The sequence below is a fragment of the Bombus flavifrons genome, chromosome 3, assembly GCF_040668555.2.
Source record: "Bombus flavifrons isolate JBK064 chromosome 3, iyBomFlav1_principal, whole genome shotgun sequence".
Taxonomy (NCBI): domain Eukaryota; kingdom Metazoa; phylum Arthropoda; class Insecta; order Hymenoptera; family Apidae; genus Bombus; species Bombus flavifrons.
The window spans coordinates 14031157-14050670 of NC_138444.1; the positions used below are offsets into that span (position 1 = coordinate 14031157).

Sequence of the window (19514 nt, forward strand, 5' to 3'; positions counted from 1 at the left end):
ATATATATAATGTTTTTACAGATATAAATTATTTGAAAAATGCTTATTATGGGTACATTAAGAAATTAAATATAAGATAATTTTTAATTATACATTTAAAAGGTATTACATTATGTGAATTACAATATTGCATTACTTATACATACAGTATAATAAATTCCATACTCCATTAATTTTTAAGAACTTTGTACATTTATTATTGCAACTAAATATAAACATATTTTGTGTATGTGAGTTAAATTTTCATTTGAAAAATAAAGTTTAGTTGCATAAATTACTATTAAGAGAAATTTGAATATTACATTTATATAAACACGAATATTAAAAGTTTTTCTCCTATATTGTTACATAAAAAAATTTAATATTTATATTTTATTTTTATATTTGTTTATAAGATTCTAAATGTTGCTGTATTAATCATCAACATTTAAATATTCCCATTGCTATTATTCGTTGCTTACCAATTCTAAATAAAAATATTAATAAAAATCAATCCTTAATTTTTTTTAACTATATTATGATATTGATTATTTTCATGTTTCTTTGTTTAGAGCTGTGTATTTTTATTTAACAATCAAGATTTATTCACGAATTGATAATTGATATTTATTTAGAATTATCACATAAATTATCCTGCATTACTATCAATCAGTATCATTTTTCTCAATTACAATATTATAACTAATTTATAATATCATATATTCAGTTATTGCTCAATAGAAATGAATGTAGTTAGGAATAGTTAATTGGAATTAACTTTTTATATTGTTTGCTTCGTTTTAGATTAGTTTTTCTAATTGAGATACCTTGAGACATTGCATTTCTTTTTACATCCAGTATAGTTATATTTAAAAAATGGACCTGAAATAAGACGTTTTAAGTTGCAATTGTAAATAAAATAAGATTTCTACTTGTATGTTATTTTTGTTTACTATTATGTATGATATCTATATACGCAGTATTCCAATGTTTTGTATTTCAATTTATTTATTGTTTCGTGATAAATCTTTTAAGGATAATGTGTTCATATATATAATATTTGTATATGGTATAAATTTTAATAATTTCCTAAATAATATATGTAAAATTATATTAATGTTCGCGCGCATATTAATATGAAAAACAAATACACATCACGTCTGTCAATGTACTATACGAAAAATCTATTTTATCAACAAATTTTAATTTATTTTATTTAAAGTGGAACCATGTGTGTTTGTAACAAATTTAAACATTGCATATTTGCAAAATGTTTGCTGTGTTCAAAAATTATGGAAAAATAAGCTATTACACCCATAATACATATAATATATACTACAAGAATACACATATGTTTGTATATGTATATACTTATTATAAATCTATATCCTTCATCATATTTTTTTCCTGTACTTTTGGATTCAATACACAGCAATTGTACATTATTCTTATTAGTACTGAAAAGTGCTTTGTTACAAAATCATGGCCACGTCATTTTCACAATTAAATATATATTCTTTTTCCGCTAAAATTTGTAAACAATATAAATCATATTAGTACAGAGTTTGATAAATAAATATTTTACTTCCCGCTATGACAGTTACATACATAAGATTAATTTCACTCATTTAGTATTTCAGCAACAAATAGTATTAAGCACTCCTTCTCTGTAGTTATAAGTGTATAATGTAACGTTTATTTGTCACACGATTAAGTTTATATAAAATAAATCTTCATTTCAGCAGTTACACTCAAATACATGTTTTTTTTCTTGAACATACATCATCATATATAGATAATTATTAGTACAAGGATTTTGTTCAAAGTTCAAGTTTGTTTTTAACCTTCATTGTGATATTTAAATAAGATTCCATATGTATAATTTGAAAGTTTCAATTAAGTTGCAACATATCAAATAATAGTTCAAATATAGTATCAAAAGAGACCTTCCATGGTGATATAAAGAAAGACATGTATAAAGAGTCATTATTTTCAACAAATATCTTCTTTCTATGTAGTTTTACTTTCTGATGAATGAATTTTTGAAAACCGTTCCTAACTTATAACTTTGAAAAATTCCTCTAGGAATGCATCCCACATATTTTTATTTTAAATAAGTTTATCTGTACAAGTCATTTAAGAAAATTAATTTTAATACAATGTTTGAAGATCTACTAGATCAACGCAATGTGTGTATTAAAAATATATGGGACACCATTATATGTATATATATATATATTATGTATGTATATATATATATATATATATATATATACATATATATAAAGTTCATTATTTACTTTCATCACATTGCACAGTGACGTGTAACTTTTAATCAGTCAAGCTCTTGTGCTGTTTGTGAAGTTGAAGCTGTGTTTCTTTGTTCATCATCTGAACCTTCATCTTCAAGACCGTTAAAAAATGATTGTAAAAGTGTACCAAATAATCCTTGATTGCGAGGACGTGGGGATGGAACGTTAAAAAATAATTGCCCTATTTTATCTAAGTACTGTCGATAACATGGATCTCTGTTTAAAGATATTCGATATTGTTCACAAAGTACTGTGAACACAGCGAGTTTACCACTGAAAAATATGAAGTGCAGAATATAATATTGCTACAAATTTCCTACAACTTTCTAATAATTAAACAAATGAGATAAAATTTGTACTCACCTGTCAACTGTTTTTAATAAAAAAAATAAAAAATTCAGTAAAGGAAGAAGATATGGTGGACCACTGTTTATTTTTGGATGCTGTGATGTATAAGAATTGAAAACTTCCTGTGCAGTTGTTTTATTTTGTAAACAAAGGTATCTAAAAATAAGTTAACAGGATTTTCTAAATTGTTTTAAAGTACTTTAAACACTATTTAGATGCTTAAATTAATGAGGTGCGTACTTACTGCAAAACTGCCTGAGCTATAAAAAGATCTATTTCATTTTTGTAACCACGTTGCTCATGGAGCTCGACAAGCATCGCAGCACATCCAGAACCATCTCTACTATATATAAAATGTTGCCTTGCCATTATATAATTTTTTTCTACGAAAATGTATAACAAATTTCTTTAATAATATTATTATTATATGAATGTATATTTAAAGACGTTTATTATCTTAATCAATTTACCTCTCCAAAATACTTGTGCTATTTTCTGATGCAAATCTGGATGACCTGTTTTATATTCTGTACCTTTTATACTCCATCGAAGAGCAGATTGTACAAATACATCTCTTTCAGGTGATAAAGGACTCATTATACTGAACAAGTTTGTAATTTTTTCGAAATAATCTTGAGAAGGTTCTGTTCCTGATTGTGTTAAAACATTTACAAATAAGATTCCTAAGTCAGCTCCACTTGCATGCTATAAGTAATAAAATATAATAATATTACAATACTTTTTTATACATCTGTATAATATGTATAAATAATTGCAAATATGCTATATACAACTCAATGTTATATAGTATTATCAATTGATATAGAACATAATCTCATTATGTCTTAAAATATTCTAGAATATTCCACAACATTTTGATTTTTATTTATAAAAATACATTTTAATATAACAGACATTAATGATAACTGATAATAGAACTTAATTATAGATTGTTCGAGAAGGGAATTTGTAAATAACAGTTAGGAATGTGTATTATGACATTATTTTGAAAATAGTTTTTTTCGCGACATATTTGTAAAATCAATGAAAAATAGAGAAAGTGGAATAGATTACGTACTTGCTCGTGTTGTAATAAAAGAGTAGAACCATTGTATAGTAATTCCAAAAGTTCCGAATACTTTTTCTGCCCAAGATATCTGGAAGAAGAGGTTAAGCAATCATATCGACGATTCTATAAAAACGATTCTTTGACGATGTTGATTAATTACGTTGTTGGCCCACCTGAAGTATAAAGTTCTATACATTTGATGAGCTTCATAATAATTTTCCGAATTTATGGATGCTTCTAATTTTGCTAAAACTCGCTGAATAGCGTGATTATACCGCGAGGCCATGTTTACGCTCTTTGGAATATTTTTTTCTGCTTTTGTAATTGGTATTACTGCTGTGTGTGTAAGTAATTTAAATTTGAATTTTTTCTAAAGATGAACTTCAGTATGTTCACTTACAAAAGGACATTATTATACAACGTTACAAATAATATATATATATAATACATTATAGTAGATATTAATATGAAATATCACAAATTAATATAAACTGATCGCTAATACAATTAGCTTTAGAAATTAAGTTGTGCATAAATGTATATTTGTACTTATTTATCTATATATGTTTTATAAAAATATATATATAATTATAATGTTGAGAATGCAAACTTTATTTTTAGTTGTGTTAATTATACATATAATTTATACTCCCCATTAATAATTAAACGAGTAATTATAATAGAGTAGCATGTGTAGTTACAATTTTGCAATGTTTTTATAAATAGAAAATAATTTTCTATAAACAACACAAAACATACAGTGTGCAATTATGTTACTTGTTATTATATTTCTAAGCCGAGAATGAGTAGTGTAAGCACTACTAAATTTATAGGAACAATATTAAAATACTGCTTTATATATAAAATTATTTCAAAATATAACTTATATTATTCAATTTTATATGTACTACATTTTACTATCCAATTACACATACTTTTAACATATGAAATATAAAATGATTGTTTTACTTCAAAAACAATAATTAGGGATACATATTAATGAAATACGATATACATATGTATAATCAAATATAGAGATCAAATTTTATGAAATATATTAGAGAGAAAATGAAATTCATTTCGTTGTAATCAAAATACAAAGAAGATAATATAAGTCGTGATATAGATGAAAGTCATAATATATAGTTTTTAGTTAAATCGATAGGAAAAATTGGAAGGCTGTCTCGGAGGTGATAGCAATTGCAAAAAGTAATATTGATAAATGCGCAAAGTGGCGTCGCGTAAGCGCTGAAATGCCGTAGGTGCATACATACGTGGATACAGTAAAAATCGTGAAGGCAATGCGCCTCTGGTGGCCAGCCGCGCAAACAATCCTTGCGGAAATAATTATCACGATTTATGTTATTTGTAAATGTGAAGAGAATCATTAATGAGGGTATGCCAAGTAGCGGCGATTAGGGTGATAAGCGGGTCCTGTAGTGTTCCCGGTTACACTTCGAGTGAGTGAAAGTCGTACTCGGTAACGGGGTGAGTGTCCAAAACGTTCATTCCCCCCGCTTTTAAAGGGGGGCGGTGGCTCGCATCAGTGTTTTTTTATCGTTTCTTTAGACGTCTTCATCCCGAAAATAACAATGGCCGGAGGATTCGAATATGCATGGATTTTTAAAATGCCAAGCTTGCTACCCTGGCAACCTACACACATTTTCCTGACCCTTTTTTATTACATGTGTCAATTAGCATCGGTACGGCTACTGTACATCTTAATATTTTCAACAATAGCTTTCTACGAATTAATTTATCCAATGTGTACTATTCTGTAAATTAATTTTTATGAGATGTAACTCATCAGAAATTAACGAAATTTTCTATGTATTATAAGAAAGAGAAATGTTACCGCCTACGAAAATTGTAACTGATATTACACATAACTTTAGCAATTCAGTTTAGTCTACTCAATTTTATATTTATGACGTGTTTTTTAATTTTTTAATTGAAGAAATTATATGAAATCTTTTCCTTTATTTTGAAAAGATGATTTTATTTGCACAGGATGGACTTAGCAGAAACTATGAAAAACATTGTTGCCAAAGGTATGCAAACCGAAATGGGACCACCAGGTGGAGGATCTGGTTACCCTGGTACACCAAGTAGCGCTGGTTATGTTACTGAAAAGATGTATATGTTATTACAAGCCTATCTTCAAAATAAAGGTTGGAATCCAAGCATCGAACTGCTGCAATGTTTTTCTGAATTCAAGGATGCATCTATGATACCAAGTGCTGCCTATTTGCAGTAAGATTGCTTGATCTTTTGTCTTTATGTATTAATATATTATATTGTATGTTTATATATAAATGTAAACTGTTTGTATAGTTTTTTTTATAAAACAACTTTTTATGTAATATTTACAATCCTTTTATTACATTTTCTGTAATGTATAAATAGGATGATGGCATCAAGAATAGCTTTGGACTCTCAGGGAAGGCTAGTGCTTAGAGAAAATGGAAAAATAATATTGCCCTATGAACATTTTGCAAATGCTGTGATGTTAAAGCATATGAATGGTCCACATGGACTACATCTGGGCTTAGAAGGGACAGTTAGAGCTGTTATGGAATCATACACTATCGGACGGGAATGTTTTGGTATGGAAAAAGAATTTATAATAGAGGTGGTACAAAACTGTCCAAATCCTGCTTGCCGTTATTACAAAAATCAACTCGAGTTAACTCAAAAAATGGGACATATGGCACCAACTTACATTCAAGAAAATGAAACAACAGCTTCTCTCTTACGTAGTAGTTTTCCTCATAACACAGATTTTCAAGCAGTAAGCACAAGAGCCATTTTTATTGATAATTTATTTATAAAAAAAGAATTAACTTTTACATATTTTTAAATCAACTACATTTGATGTATTTATATTATAGACATTAAGCAGTGCTAATCCAAATACTCACATGGGAGGAGGATCAACAGCAGATTTGGCAGAAATGAGAGGTGCTGGGAACCAAATGAATCTTCAACGTCCTCCAAGCCGTCCATCATTAAATATTCCACATAGACCTGTGTCACAAGAAAAAAAAGTAGCCACTGGGAAACAGCATTATGAATCCTTAATACCTAATATTCCAATGTCTGATCATAAATTAACAGACTTCTTAAGAACGAATTTAGATAATTTGGACAATCTTAGTGGGCTTGGTTTGGGAAATTTACAAGGGATAGGAAATGCAAATAAGGATTTGTTAGCCTTACATAATGGAGCTTGGCCATTAGAAAATGAAAAAGGATCTCGGGCATCTTCAAATTCAGAAGGTTAATAGGTCATATATATGTATAATATTCAATCTATGAAATTGAAACTATGTTTATATTTATGTCTTTATTTATTAATTTATATCTTAAATTTTTGTCTTATTTTTGTTTATTAATTTATGTCTTTAAAAAATGATTATTTTCTTATAATTTTACAGGAGGACAAGAAAAAATAGTAAGGGCTTTTGCAGAAGTTATGAAGAACATGGCAAGGATGAAAGCTTGTGTACGTCCTGCAATGTGCAAGCCATATGGAAAACAATCAGAAGCTTTGCAAAAAAGTAATAAAATACATAGCATCTATCATGATTTATCTTTTAATATAATATTTCCATTAGGTTTACAAATAGATTCTTCTTATAAATTATTTATATTTTACATAATATCGATGCGTGATGTTATTAGATATCAAATACTGTGTTTCTTTGACTACTTTTTAGATCATGCCAATCTTTCTCCATTGACGAAAATGAAATGTATGTTTTGTGTTGGTTTTGTTACAGCGCTGGTGGATACAATACAGCTTGTACAGTCGCTAAGGAGTTTCCTGCCACCTCCACATATTCCTGTTTCAAGCTGGAAAAATGAAGATAAACATCGATTAGATCATACGGGTACTCCTTATCTCCCATCATTGTAAGTATCTCTTATGGTCTATATTTTAAGTATACCCTCGTTACATGACTAGAGATATCAAATAAAGAGTTATAATTTTTATGCAGAAAGACTGGAGGTTTAGAAGAGTTATGCGAACAACGCAAGCTAGACTAAACAAATGTCTTCGCTTTTTAAGCGGCAGACAAGGTTTTGTCTTTGCGCTCTATGATGTTCTAGTCATGTGGTGTTTATGGGTTAGATGGGTGTTTTGTATTTAAACAACCCGAAGGATTGCTCAAATGTTGTTGGCGTTTAGGACTTCAAAATACTAAGAGACAAAACGAGTCATGCGTGGACTGTGATAAACGTGGGTAGCGAAGAAAAAAATTTATATATAGTCAATCGAATCTCCACACCGTTATTTCAAATTCGAACTAGCTTTATTTCGTGTTGCTATAAGTTTTTTTCGAATTTTTATAATCTGCCTATGGGGCTTACTTGGAAACTATGGGGTAAGATAATTTTAAATTATCTACCTCATCATGAATAATTTACATATTATGAATGTATTATAAAATGGCATTTATATTTTATTGTTGTGCATTGATTTAATAGCTCACCACTTGTGTTCCAATGATTACCTGATCAACATTGTATTATAAAGATTCTTTGTTATATAAGTAAATCTTCTGTACGTATTGGAAGTTTGGACAAAGTGTAAAGACTAAATTCAGTCTTGCATGTAAGTGTGAAAGGTTTGCTAATTAGATATTGTTATAAGTATTCTAAATACGAGAGTATAAATAAGCAATTGCAATTCTTGTTGTCGCTTGACCTCGCATTATTTAATTTTTGAATATTTATTATATAATTATTGGACTATTGTTTCAAATTAAATAATTAAAATCACGACAAAATTATCTAGTTAAAATAAATATTCAATTTCTATATACTATATATATACATTTTTTAAAAATTATACTTGTATAAATTATTGTTTATTTATAAAAATAGATCACAAACATATATTGTTGTTATGTCTAGTATTATTATCTGACAAGTTAATGTTAAAACTTGCAATAATTTATAAGCTCCATGGGCAGTAACATGCGGTGTGCACGTATAAAAAAATAAATCATTGGTCAATTCATAGATATTTTTCGAGAAATAAATTATTTCGTTACTATATACGATTAAAAAAAAAAAAAGAAAAGAACGAAAAGTTACATTATTAGAAAATTTTCGAAGCGTGATTTGCACTGATGCTCAAAAATTTCTCTCTGTGCACTATTACTTACAAACGGTATTACCTCTGGCAACCGCGAAATGCGTGATAAACCGAGAGAAGAGAAAATAGAAAATATTATGCGTTATCTTAATCGAAATTCTTCGATGAAATGCATTTTATTTTGGTTGTAGAAGTAAAATCGTTTTAAACTCAATTGTTATACGCATATCTGCGATGGTAAAATGTTTCCTTCTCGCTCGATAATATCAAAATATAAACTATATGTTTCCGAACATAAACAATAAATTTGTGTAATGAATGCTTGGAAAGCGGATGAATGTCTGAATCTTGTTTGTACACAGGTTCGATGGATGTAAAGTTTCGGCTATCAAATAGCAAAATTTTATATGAACGTATCTGAATGCGTGAACGCGTGATTCTGTTTAGATATCTTTCTATAAACGTGTCTGTTATAAAACGCATGTATATTTATTTATAACATCTGCAGCGAATATGTCGATCAATTGTTAGCAGGGCTCAGATTTCTGTGATCCACTATTTACATCTGTGTGTTAACTTCGTTTTTAAATTCAAATATTGTCTTAATGATAATTTTTTTTGCTGTTGATATATATATATTAATTAATGAAACATAATAAAATTTCAATTTATTTAGGAATTATTTAATTCAATATTAGAAGTGTGAACTAAAAATTTCTATTTTAATTTTGTATAATGTTACATAATCATTCATGAAAATTCATTTATATCATCTATATTATCTATGTACCAATTATTATGTTAAAATATCTCAGTTGAATAAAATTATTAATATAATTGAGAAAATAAAATATACATATGTGTAGATAATAAAGAAAATGTGAAGGAGTGTTAAAATTTCTAGGAAAAAAGGTAGAAAGTATGAAAGATATTTCAAAATTAAGTACATTGTTTAAAATATGTTTTTTAGCAATTTGCTGCATATACAGGCTGCAGGATTGTGGATGCTACTATATATAAAAGCTGTGCAAAGATAAGCATTTTATTTTCATAGTTTTCAAGCAGTATCCTGAAGAAATGCTATTGATAGTTTAGCATATCTCATCATGTGTATCTAGTGTGGGTGTAATATACACATTATGTATATACATAACAGTATAAAAGTAATGTGAAAGATAAAACATTAAACCATTTACCTTTATTTTATTTGACATTCTCTTCTCTATATCCTAAATTAATTTTGTTATCTTGTCTTTGTAGTTTACTATTGGAATGAATATTGTGGAGAAATAATATAAGCCAGCAAACTGTAGTCTATTAATAAAATTTAATAATAGGACTTACAATCGACATAGATTTCAAATCAACGTTGTCTGTGAAATTGTTGAAATTACTAGGAACAAATCGATTTTATGGTTTCTGGTGTTCTGATTTAAGCTTGAGATTAGTGGACAAAACAGGTACAGGTTGTGTTTTCAGTTACGGATCATCCACATTTGGCACACAGAATGTTATACACTGAGCAACACATGCAATCTGAAATATCACCGAAATTTAAGTCCTGTATATCCCTTGTTTTTTGTTAATCGACATGAATCTTATAAGTAAAGCTGCTGCAATATCATCTAAGTAATTTTTGACGATTTACCTGTTACACGCCAAAGTGTATTTGCAACAACAACTAAATGGAACTATTTCTTCTAGTAGCTATTACGAGACTAACGCGAAACGTATCATCGTTTGTCTTGTTGTCGAAGTGTCGACACGACTAAGCATATCCATGACTAAGTCGCTACTTGTATGCCAAATGAAAAAAAAAAAGAAAAAAAGAGAAAAAGCGAAAAAAAAAATGAGAAGAAAAAAGTAAGAGGGAGCACGGAAACAAAGTCTGATGATAAAAGGTACAAAAAACCGAGTTTCGAGACAAATTAAACGTTTTAGGTGTATGTGACATAGAGTCGCAAGCCGTATGAACTGTTGTTCAGAATCCAGTTTCCAAGTTTTATCGCTCTCGCGTCATATTTATTATCAATAGGAACCGTGTACAAGTTTTCTGCACCTTCTGACTTTGACAGTAAGAGATCGTTGTAAGATGCGCACCGTCGTTGTTCATTTATCAATTCGCATAAATGGACAATCGATTAATGAATGATGAATTATAATACACCAATGCTACCGCTGTATTTGCACATTAAGCTCGTTGTCGCTTGCCAGTATTGCTCTTCTGTATTCTTGCATAATTCTAACCGATGAACAGCAATCATTAAAGTTTTTACAAGTGTGACTTGCCTGTATTACATTTCCGTTCTTGATAAGTCTGTTGTTCGAACATGTTTGGGCATTCCTTTCCAGACGGTTCCGTATCCATCCATTCGGAAGCTGAGTATCGCGAGCTATCCTAAAAGCTTCTAGCGTATAAGTGTCTAGAAATATTTTTCATTGAATATTCACAGGATTGTGTACTAACTGGCTGTGCCTCTAGCACGAATATTACGTCGTCGAGAAAGTAATACGCCTGGCCGAGATCTCCCTCGCAGAGGTAAGGCAGTTTGCTCCATACGAGACACCTTAGGCTCAATGGTGCGAAAACTCTGTCGACGAGGCTGGCTATTTGACCTTCTAGACCGTTCCCTTTTACTGGTAGATATTCTGACGGTTTGTGGTCACCCCTTTCACCAACTTCCACGTAAGGGCTGAAGGGAAGAACCAGCGCTACGACCAGACGTCCACCCGGAGCCAAAGATGATTTCAGACGGCGAAGTAGAGTATTAGGTCGATCGCAACGATCCAACAGATTCAGGCAGAGAATCACGTCGAATGGACCGCTTTCGTGCCATTTTTCTACGTCCAGCACCCTATAAGATAATAGAGTATATTTTCTTCCATTTTTATTTTATTCCCATAAAATATTATGTCATATGTTGTTTGATATTTGAAAGGGGTGATAGTATGCTGTTATAATTAATTCACACAATCTGTTAAATATTTCCTCTCATCATCTTGTGTTTAAGATGTTTCGTTTAATGTTTTGGAATTTTATTTACGTGCATGCTATTTGGTCAAAGGTATAGGAACTAATTTTAAGAGAAGAATGCACATGATTTGTGGATTGCGTAGGATTAAATTTAAATAAAAATTTAGTAGCCTATTTTATATAGAATATTTCTTCTAATAGATGTGGATGATTTTCTTCTGTTAAATTTGGAACGTATTACATAATTTCTTTTTATTTGGGATAAAAGAAATATAAAAGTTAATATGAAGTTAGTAAATTCAGATATTTTAAATGCAGGCCATTTAGGTACGGTTATGTTCTTACAAGAAGTATTTTATCTATTTTGCCTATTTTCATATTCTCGTTATTTTTAATAACACAAACATTTGGATAACAAATTAAATTGGATTTGGATGATAAATTAAATTTGCATTTGTCAGTAAGATTTGAAACAGCGAAAAATCTAGCGCCACATAGTAGATATTAGATTTTTCTAACAAAGTTTTATCTAATTTTAAAATAGTTAAAAAGTAAGAATGATATAATTACAATTTAAATACTATAGCTAAATATAAATGCTGTAGCAGGGTGTAGCATCCTATGTGGGATTTGTTTTAATAAATTCAATACTTAAAAATAATAAAATATGTTTATACAATCACTCAAACTTGTTTTCAAGTTACAAATTTTAGTAAAACACATACAATATTTTAATAAAATTATTAAAACATAAATGTTATCCAAACAAATTGGTTAAATTTTGATTAGTGAATCAGAAAATAAGACTTTTCAATTCATTCATGTTACAAAATATTCTTCCTTTATTAATAATAAACTCAAATACTATAAATTATTTAAAAGTTAAGAAACCTTAAAGAAACACTACACAGCATTAAACTGTAAAAAAAAAACAAAAGTAATCCTTGAAAGCATATCTCACGAAAATCTTATTAATAATTAGATAACAAAGAAATTAGTCTTAGCTCCAAAGCGGAAGCAAAATCAACTCAACGTTCGTACAAACCTATTGTTTAATTATTTTCAAGCATCGAATTCGCTCGTATAACTGGATCCCACATAATGCCACACCTTGGACATGATCCGAATCAAAGTTACTGTTTACTTCACGGTGACTGCATCTCTAACTACTATCGTATTCTAAGTGTTAACACGTACTTCTCTTCCTATTTTCTCTTCGAAGATCTTCATTCGCGCCTAAGATCACGGGGGAGGGTTCTAAACTCGTCTGGAAAAGAGCAAACGGATTTCTATAAAACGGTTACGGGTACATCGCACCCTACGGACATTTATTTAAAATTCGAATAGTCTCGGATTGCAACCGTATCGACGCGAGACAGGCCGGGTGTAAAACCACCGTAAACTTCTACTCCAATCAATTCGGTGCCATAAACTTGTTAGTAGCGCACCATGGTCTATTACATGCACCGTCCTCGACGACATTGAGTCGTTAGATGTTCCTCCAACTCTCGGATACCATTGAATTAAGCATCTACGAGCTTAATTAAGGCGACTACGAGGACCTTTGTAATAGTCGACGTTCCATGAGTGAAGAATTCTATGTTCGTTCTAGGGTGAACTGGTGGTTCGATATGAAATTTAAGAATAATCAATTTATACATCGATACTGCAAGAATGACCTCAACGATCAGTTTCAATTTTCATGAAATCTATTGTTAACGAAATGTATTTTCATTTCTTTTCTCTTCCTGTTTGGAACTAAAATTAGTGGTTTTGTCCAGTTTTTAAGAAATAGACGTCTACAGGGCAAAGTGGTAAAATAACGTCAATTTAAATGTACCTTTGATGTGAATTTTTCTTGTTAGATATTATTTATCTTTTTAGTTGGTATATTGCATATAGTATATCTATCGCTTTTCAATCGTATAGAAGAAACCTGTAATAGATATCTCATACGTTAAAATACAATATTCAAAAGAAGGATAGGATAATTCAGAAAATTGTATATTTATTTTCAACAAAAGTTCTAAAACGTTTGTCAAATTCTCTCGATTTGTTTTAATTACCTACTAATATAAAAACTTGCATTTTTAGATGGTTTACAAATTTGCAAATATTTTTGGAATATTTTAAAATTAGTTAACATTCTTTATTTCATCAGTTACACTAACTTGAAATATTCATAGCATCGTACGAATTTTCATTGCACATACTTAAGCAAAAATTTAATCTTCTGTATATTTTAAACACAGGTGGAATTACGACATTCTAATATAAAAAAGGTAAGATAGATGGGCGAATAAAAATGTGGAAAATTCTGTGTATCGTAAAATTTTCAAATTTCTACCCCATCGATATTTCGTTAAATAATTACAAGTAGGAACCCTTCAATTTTCTTGTCCCTTTTAAGCTTTCATTTCGAAGAATGCAAATTGAACGAAAGATTGAACGTGACTTACGTGAACTTCTTTCTCGCCAGAGCCCATCTCATCGGTGCTGATATGTCTGTGGCGTAAACTTTTTCAAAGAGGTGGGCTACATGAGCGGTGGTGGCACCGTCGCCAGCTCCTAAATCCACCAACGAATGCCACGGCCCTGTAAAGCCGCTCGCTGCCATAAATTTTTGAAACTGTTCGCAGGAAAAGACATGCATGGAGCCGCGGCCTAGCAGCCTGAAATCATCATTTTACAATGTTGAAATGCGAAAATTAATAACATAGAATATATGTACACAGAATAGCTTGTCTTTCCTTTGAGAAATATATTTGATATTAATATTGATGAGATTCCATTTTGATGGAATTATATAACATACAATATGATAAAGTACTATTTTACCACATAACTGTTCGTAATATAATAAAATATAACCTTATATATAATAATTTTTATATTTTTTAAATAAGTTTTAATCGTTTAAATATGTTTATATGATATCGGTACAGAAATTTGTCTTTATTCTCCTATGTAAAATTATAATTTTTCGAATCAAATGTTGTTTAAAAATGCAGGCATTTACAATCGCATTTGGATTATAAAATATTTATAGTTGAAATGTGAATAAATTTTAAAGTATTGAAAAGCGAAGAAAGTTTACAACGCTATACAAACACGTATAGAAATTTTCGCATTTTCTGTCTCGTACAAAATATAATTCCGCTGTAACAACTTTGACAAGGTAAATCTAAGTTATTACAAGATAAAGTCGTAAACGTCGAGATTTGGTGGTGCACGAGGTCGGCTACAGAAGGGTGAGACGAATAAATCAACGCAACGGTAACACATATTTCAACATCTCATTGTGCGGGTCGACGGAGCTTCCATGATCGATGAAAGGCAGCTGCATATAGAAATCAAAAGGTCCGACGTGTTTGTGGCTCGGTTTAGTCGGGAGAATTCGATGATGCCTCGTTTCGGAGGGAATCTTTCGACTAGCCGGCGGATGATGGTGAGGGCTGAACCATGGCTGAACGCACGAGGAAAAAGGGCGGGTTCATTTGAAAATACCAGCGCTGCCGCAACGCGGCGCACAACGGTGGCGATCCATCAATGCCGCGGAACGCGGGATTTTGATCGTGAATTCGGTTACCCCCGGCGTTATAAATAAGGCGATGGTGGTCTCATGGTCCCCTTCTTCGTGGGCCCACCTCGATTTTTCTCCCTCTCTACCGCTTCCTGCGCTCGACCATAGCCGGTGCCATCAATTAACGAGCACCTCCTGGCTTCTATTGAATAATAAATAAAAATCAAAAAGAGGAAGAAAAAGAAAAACAGACGAGATAGGAGGAGGAGAAGAAGGAAGAGAAGAAGATTTCAGAGGAGACAGAGGAAAGAGGTGCAGAAGAGGAGGATGAAAAGAAGCGAATGGAAAGAAGAGAAAGGAACATGGAGACCCGGTTGCCGCATTTTTCGTAGCATCTTTCCGATTCTCTATCTTGTTCTTTATTCTTTCCACGGATCATTCACGGTCTATCTCTCTTATTTCTCCGTTTATTATTTGCTTCTTTTCATTATCATCTTGTTTTTGTTTTACCGTCTCTCTGTCTCTCTTATACAGTGCCTGTTTACTTTGCCGTACCGTTGGGCTTGTTTCCATTGTCAGTCTCCACCATGGTCGCGTATAACCTGTACACGGGTCTCCTTGTTGCACGCCGGAGACGATCAACCAGTGAAGAATGAAAGAAATGGAAAGGGAAGAGAGCGTGCAACGAAAGAGAAAACGAAAGAACCAGTGAGAAAGAGAGGGTGAGGGGGAGAGAGCAGAGGAAAGGAACGGGTAGATACACATACGATATACACGCGTGCGGCTCACAAATCAGGCTTGCGGATCGTGGCGGCTTCGTCGGCGGCGCGAGCGACAATTAATTCACCGCTTTTGCTCTCGGCTCCTCTTCTTGGACCCCATTGTGTGTACGTACTCGTTCCTCCCTTCACCCCGCGTCGCAATGTTTCTCCCAATGGAGAATCGTTCGGGGCCTATCGGTGCTTCCAACGTCGCCCTGTTTTATCGAGCGATTCCGATCCCTTCTTTTCGTCCTTTTTGCTTTCCACAACTTCGTCGTCGGGGGCCCCCTACCTCTACCTTTCGAAGCCGCGTCTTTAATTTCGACCCTGGCGTCATGCGGTCTAGAGAAGTCCGGTGCGCGCGCGGCTACACAGCGTTGCCAGGTTTAAAAAGCCGATCCCTCGCGATCTTGCGTTATTACGCGGATTTTGAATCGGCCCATTATTTCTTTCCCACGCAGTTTCGTTACGTTGTTAATAATATATTATTATTTTTCAAAACGTAGAAATTAGAGCCAATTGTTTTAGGCTAAGATGCATTTAGATAGTTTGAATGTAATACTACTTTATAATTAAATTCACACATCTAAGGCCACATCTTCTATATCAAAATTCATACAAAAGTTTAATTATGAATCTAATACTTGCATTACAATCGATACGAGTCGTACAATTCGGTATCGATTTAATTACTCGATATTCAATTAAAACACTTATTCTCATTACTAATAAATTACTAATAAATACATCTACAAATATGTATCATGTTTTACCACATATCAATGACGAATTGCACATAGCGCGCATTTAAACACTATCGATTCCAACACAGTAAAGTGTTATAAAAGTAACTATATATGTATATCAATACCAATAATCATGTAGCAATTTCAAAGCATACATCATCAGGATTAAAAATAACTGACTGCAAGAAGTTTCGAAGCGCTGACGGCTAGTCTACGAGTCATATCTACACGGAACGGGACAGTGGCGGGTATAAAGGTGATAAGAATCTTTTTCCAGGGGTTCTGGACGATTATTTACAATTCCAGCCACCTACTCGGTCCGGGCGGTGCGGTGGTTGAATTTTTGTCGACCGACAGGCGGCGCTGGTTCAGTTCGCTATGGCCTCGGTGGCTTTTATCGGTGAGGGCCTCTCGCGTTCGCTCGTAAAATACCTCGAAGGGCGAGCGCGTAGTGTTAAAGAGGCGCTCGAAGGACCGTTTACCTAATAATAGCAATAATATGTAAATGCGATGCGTATCAAGTCGCCATCTAAAGAATCCACCCCGCTACGGGCCTATTGTTTGCAAATCTTCGTTTCAGCCGTGCTGCTCTCTGCTGGATTGCTGCAGAGCTCTCGATACACCTATCTCCATCTCCTTTTGCACCATCGTTTTACCTGCGATCTGTCCTTCTCTCGATACCGGACGCGCAAATAATCGAAGGTAGGCTAGCATTACAGAAACACACCTAACGACACAGACGCGAGATGCGTCTCATCGTATCTCGGTTTTTCTGCAGTATTCTGCTGTTTGCATTCGGAGAATCGAGGAGTCTAGGACGATGGAAAACGAGCATATGCCACGATATCATAAATTTACAGGAAGCTTTGCAACAAATTTTTTTTGAAAATGTTTGATACTAAACTGTAAGTATCTCAATTGAAGATCGAAGTAAATGATACATGGCAATTACTATCGAACTTCGGTTCCAGCATTTGTACTTTTGTTTTGAACGGTTCAAATCAGTTTAAAATATTAATATCGCTACGTAAATATTTTGGAGTAATGGTGTGCGATTTAGGTTAGTCAAGATACACGAATTGAATTCAAGTAACTTGAAACTTTTCATAGTGCCAACTATAACAACGGCGTCAGAAAAGTAAAAAGAACTACTCTACTTGTAAAGAAAGTACTAGAGTACTAGAGTACTAGAGTAGTATCGCATATTCAATTTTCGACGTGGTCATATAATTCTATCGAGAATGTAACACATGCTTGTATTTATGGATGCAAAGTTTCGGTTCAACGTAAACCGCTTTAAGAGGTTACATCGATGCGGTACAATTATAATTTGATTCAATCTTGTCACGCTCGAGATTTTTCAAGCTTCGAACGTCATTATATATTCACGTCGTTACATTCGGGACCGGTGTAACACTGTAATACAACGTGGAACTTTTCGAAGTACGCCCTGAATGGATTAATGAACCGAGTGACATGGGATCTGATTGGGGCAACACTTAAGGAATCCGTCCAGTCATCTTTACCTTCGTTTGTCGCCCTGAACGAGCATAACGCGCTATCCTGACCTTTCTCCTCCTTCTTTTTATTCTTCCTTATGTCACTTCTCTTTCCCCTTCTCCGATTACTTTTTCATATTGTTGCTCTAGATCGCTTTTCGACCACGTCGAGGGACTAACTTTTCGTTTCGTGACTTACATTGCTGACTGTAAGCATTAGGATATCTTACTCATCTTACTGTACTGTAATAAAATAATTAGAAAATAAAATCAATTTTCTATCGCACTATTGCGTTACTGTTATCGAAGATTGTATTATAAGAGACGTCTAATTAACAAGTAACTGTCATCAACTGTGGTCTGTAATAATTACAACATATCTAATGAATAAAATTATAAATTGACCAAAATAATTGATAAAAATGCCCTTATACATACAATAACCCACTACATATGTAGATATTGATAGAAATTAATTTCAATTTTGTATTTCCTAATTACAAAATCAAATGTCGAGAGACAACAAGGATCTTGAGTTATGTTTATAACTTCCTCGTTCGATTCAATAGTCAATTTCAGCGGTATTACTTTCCTAGGATGCACTCAATCAATGTCTGCCAGACTGAAAAATGTATTTCGAATTGGTGAGAAGCAAAGGGATCACGGTGGCTTGAGAAATTTCACAGATCGTTCGCCAACTTTTCTTCGAGAGAGCTTTTCCTACGTTTACAAATTCAAATCGACCGTGAAACTTTTAATTCTGAGTCTTCTGTATTGTACATATATTCGCTGACAATTCGCTACAAACATCAATAATGGAACGGAACCGCTGAACTCAGCTTCTACTTTTCCGCTATGAAACATTATTGGCATCGACGATATTTATCATGTGTCTTCGAAGATATCGAAAGCATAGACGATATTTTAAGATATATGTATTTCTTTGAATTATTTGATAACAAAGGATCTCTCACAGGGAACAAAAAGATTCACATAAGCTTAAAATATAGATAATAAAGAATTAAACTTATCATAGAAGCAAATATATTTTTGTTATTTTCATTTTATAACAATCCTTCGTTATCAGATGGGAAGCACCTAAATTTAATTAATAAATGATTCGAGCGGTTCAGCCGTCATCGGACTGTACGAAAGAAGAACGACCGAAAAGGCGCAAAGATTATTTGAAAGAAATCGAA

At 32.2% G+C, this 19514-nt stretch overlaps 3 protein-coding genes and 1 long non-coding RNA gene across 7 annotated transcripts in view; 1 reads left to right on the forward strand and 3 right to left on the reverse strand.

The window, feature by feature from the left end:
- Positions 1–134: 134 nt before the first annotated feature.
- On the reverse strand, positions 135–5112 carry LOC138178288 (Golgi to ER traffic protein 4 homolog). Its single transcript, XM_069109976.1, has 7 exons — positions 4983–5112; positions 3882–4044; positions 3718–3796; positions 3110–3344; positions 2884–3022; positions 2655–2795; positions 135–2564 (listed from the first exon to the last, which is right to left on the reverse strand). The coding sequence occupies exons 2-7, from the start codon at positions 3992–3994 to the stop codon at positions 2315–2317; spliced, it is 957 nt and encodes a 318-aa protein (XP_068966077.1). The 5' UTR covers positions 3995–4044; positions 4983–5112; the 3' UTR covers positions 135–2314.
- On the forward strand, positions 5030–8800 carry LOC138178286 (uncharacterized). 4 transcript variants are annotated; one of them, XM_069109971.1, is made up of 8 exons: positions 5059–5196; positions 5278–5411; positions 5719–5961; positions 6115–6499; positions 6600–6987; positions 7146–7268; positions 7491–7623; positions 7710–8800. In XM_069109971.1, exons 3-8 carry the CDS (start codon positions 5720–5722, stop codon positions 7756–7758), a joined length of 1320 nt encoding a protein of 439 aa, XP_068966072.1. In that variant the 5' UTR covers positions 5059–5196; positions 5278–5411; position 5719; the 3' UTR covers positions 7759–8800. The 4 variants fall into 4 exon arrangements, with proteins under 4 accessions (XP_068966073.1, XP_068966071.1, XP_068966074.1 ...); XM_069109972.1 differs by lacking the exon at positions 5278–5411 and having other exon boundaries at positions 5030–5168; XM_069109970.1 differs by lacking the exon at positions 5278–5411 and having other exon boundaries at positions 5057–5196.
- A 696-nt stretch (positions 8801–9496) lies between these two features.
- LOC138178287 (protein-L-histidine N-pros-methyltransferase) overlaps positions 9497–19514 on the reverse strand; it is a 41027-nt gene continuing 31009 nt past the window's right edge. The window contains exons 3-6 of the mRNA XM_069109975.1: positions 14246–14458; positions 11280–11667; positions 11102–11210; positions 9497–10348 (exon numbers count right to left, since the gene is read on the reverse strand). Coding sequence (XP_068966076.1) covers positions 10299–10348; positions 11102–11210; positions 11280–11667; positions 14246–14458 — 760 coding nt within the window. The 3' untranslated portion in view covers positions 9497–10298. The remainder of the gene's footprint in view (positions 10349–11101; positions 11211–11279; positions 11668–14245; positions 14459–19514) is intronic.
- Positions 14654–16652, reverse strand: LOC138178289 (uncharacterized). Its single transcript, XR_011172670.1, has 2 exons — positions 15865–16652; positions 14654–15511 (listed from the first exon to the last, which is right to left on the reverse strand). It is a non-coding gene; the product is annotated as an uncharacterized LOC138178289 (long non-coding RNA).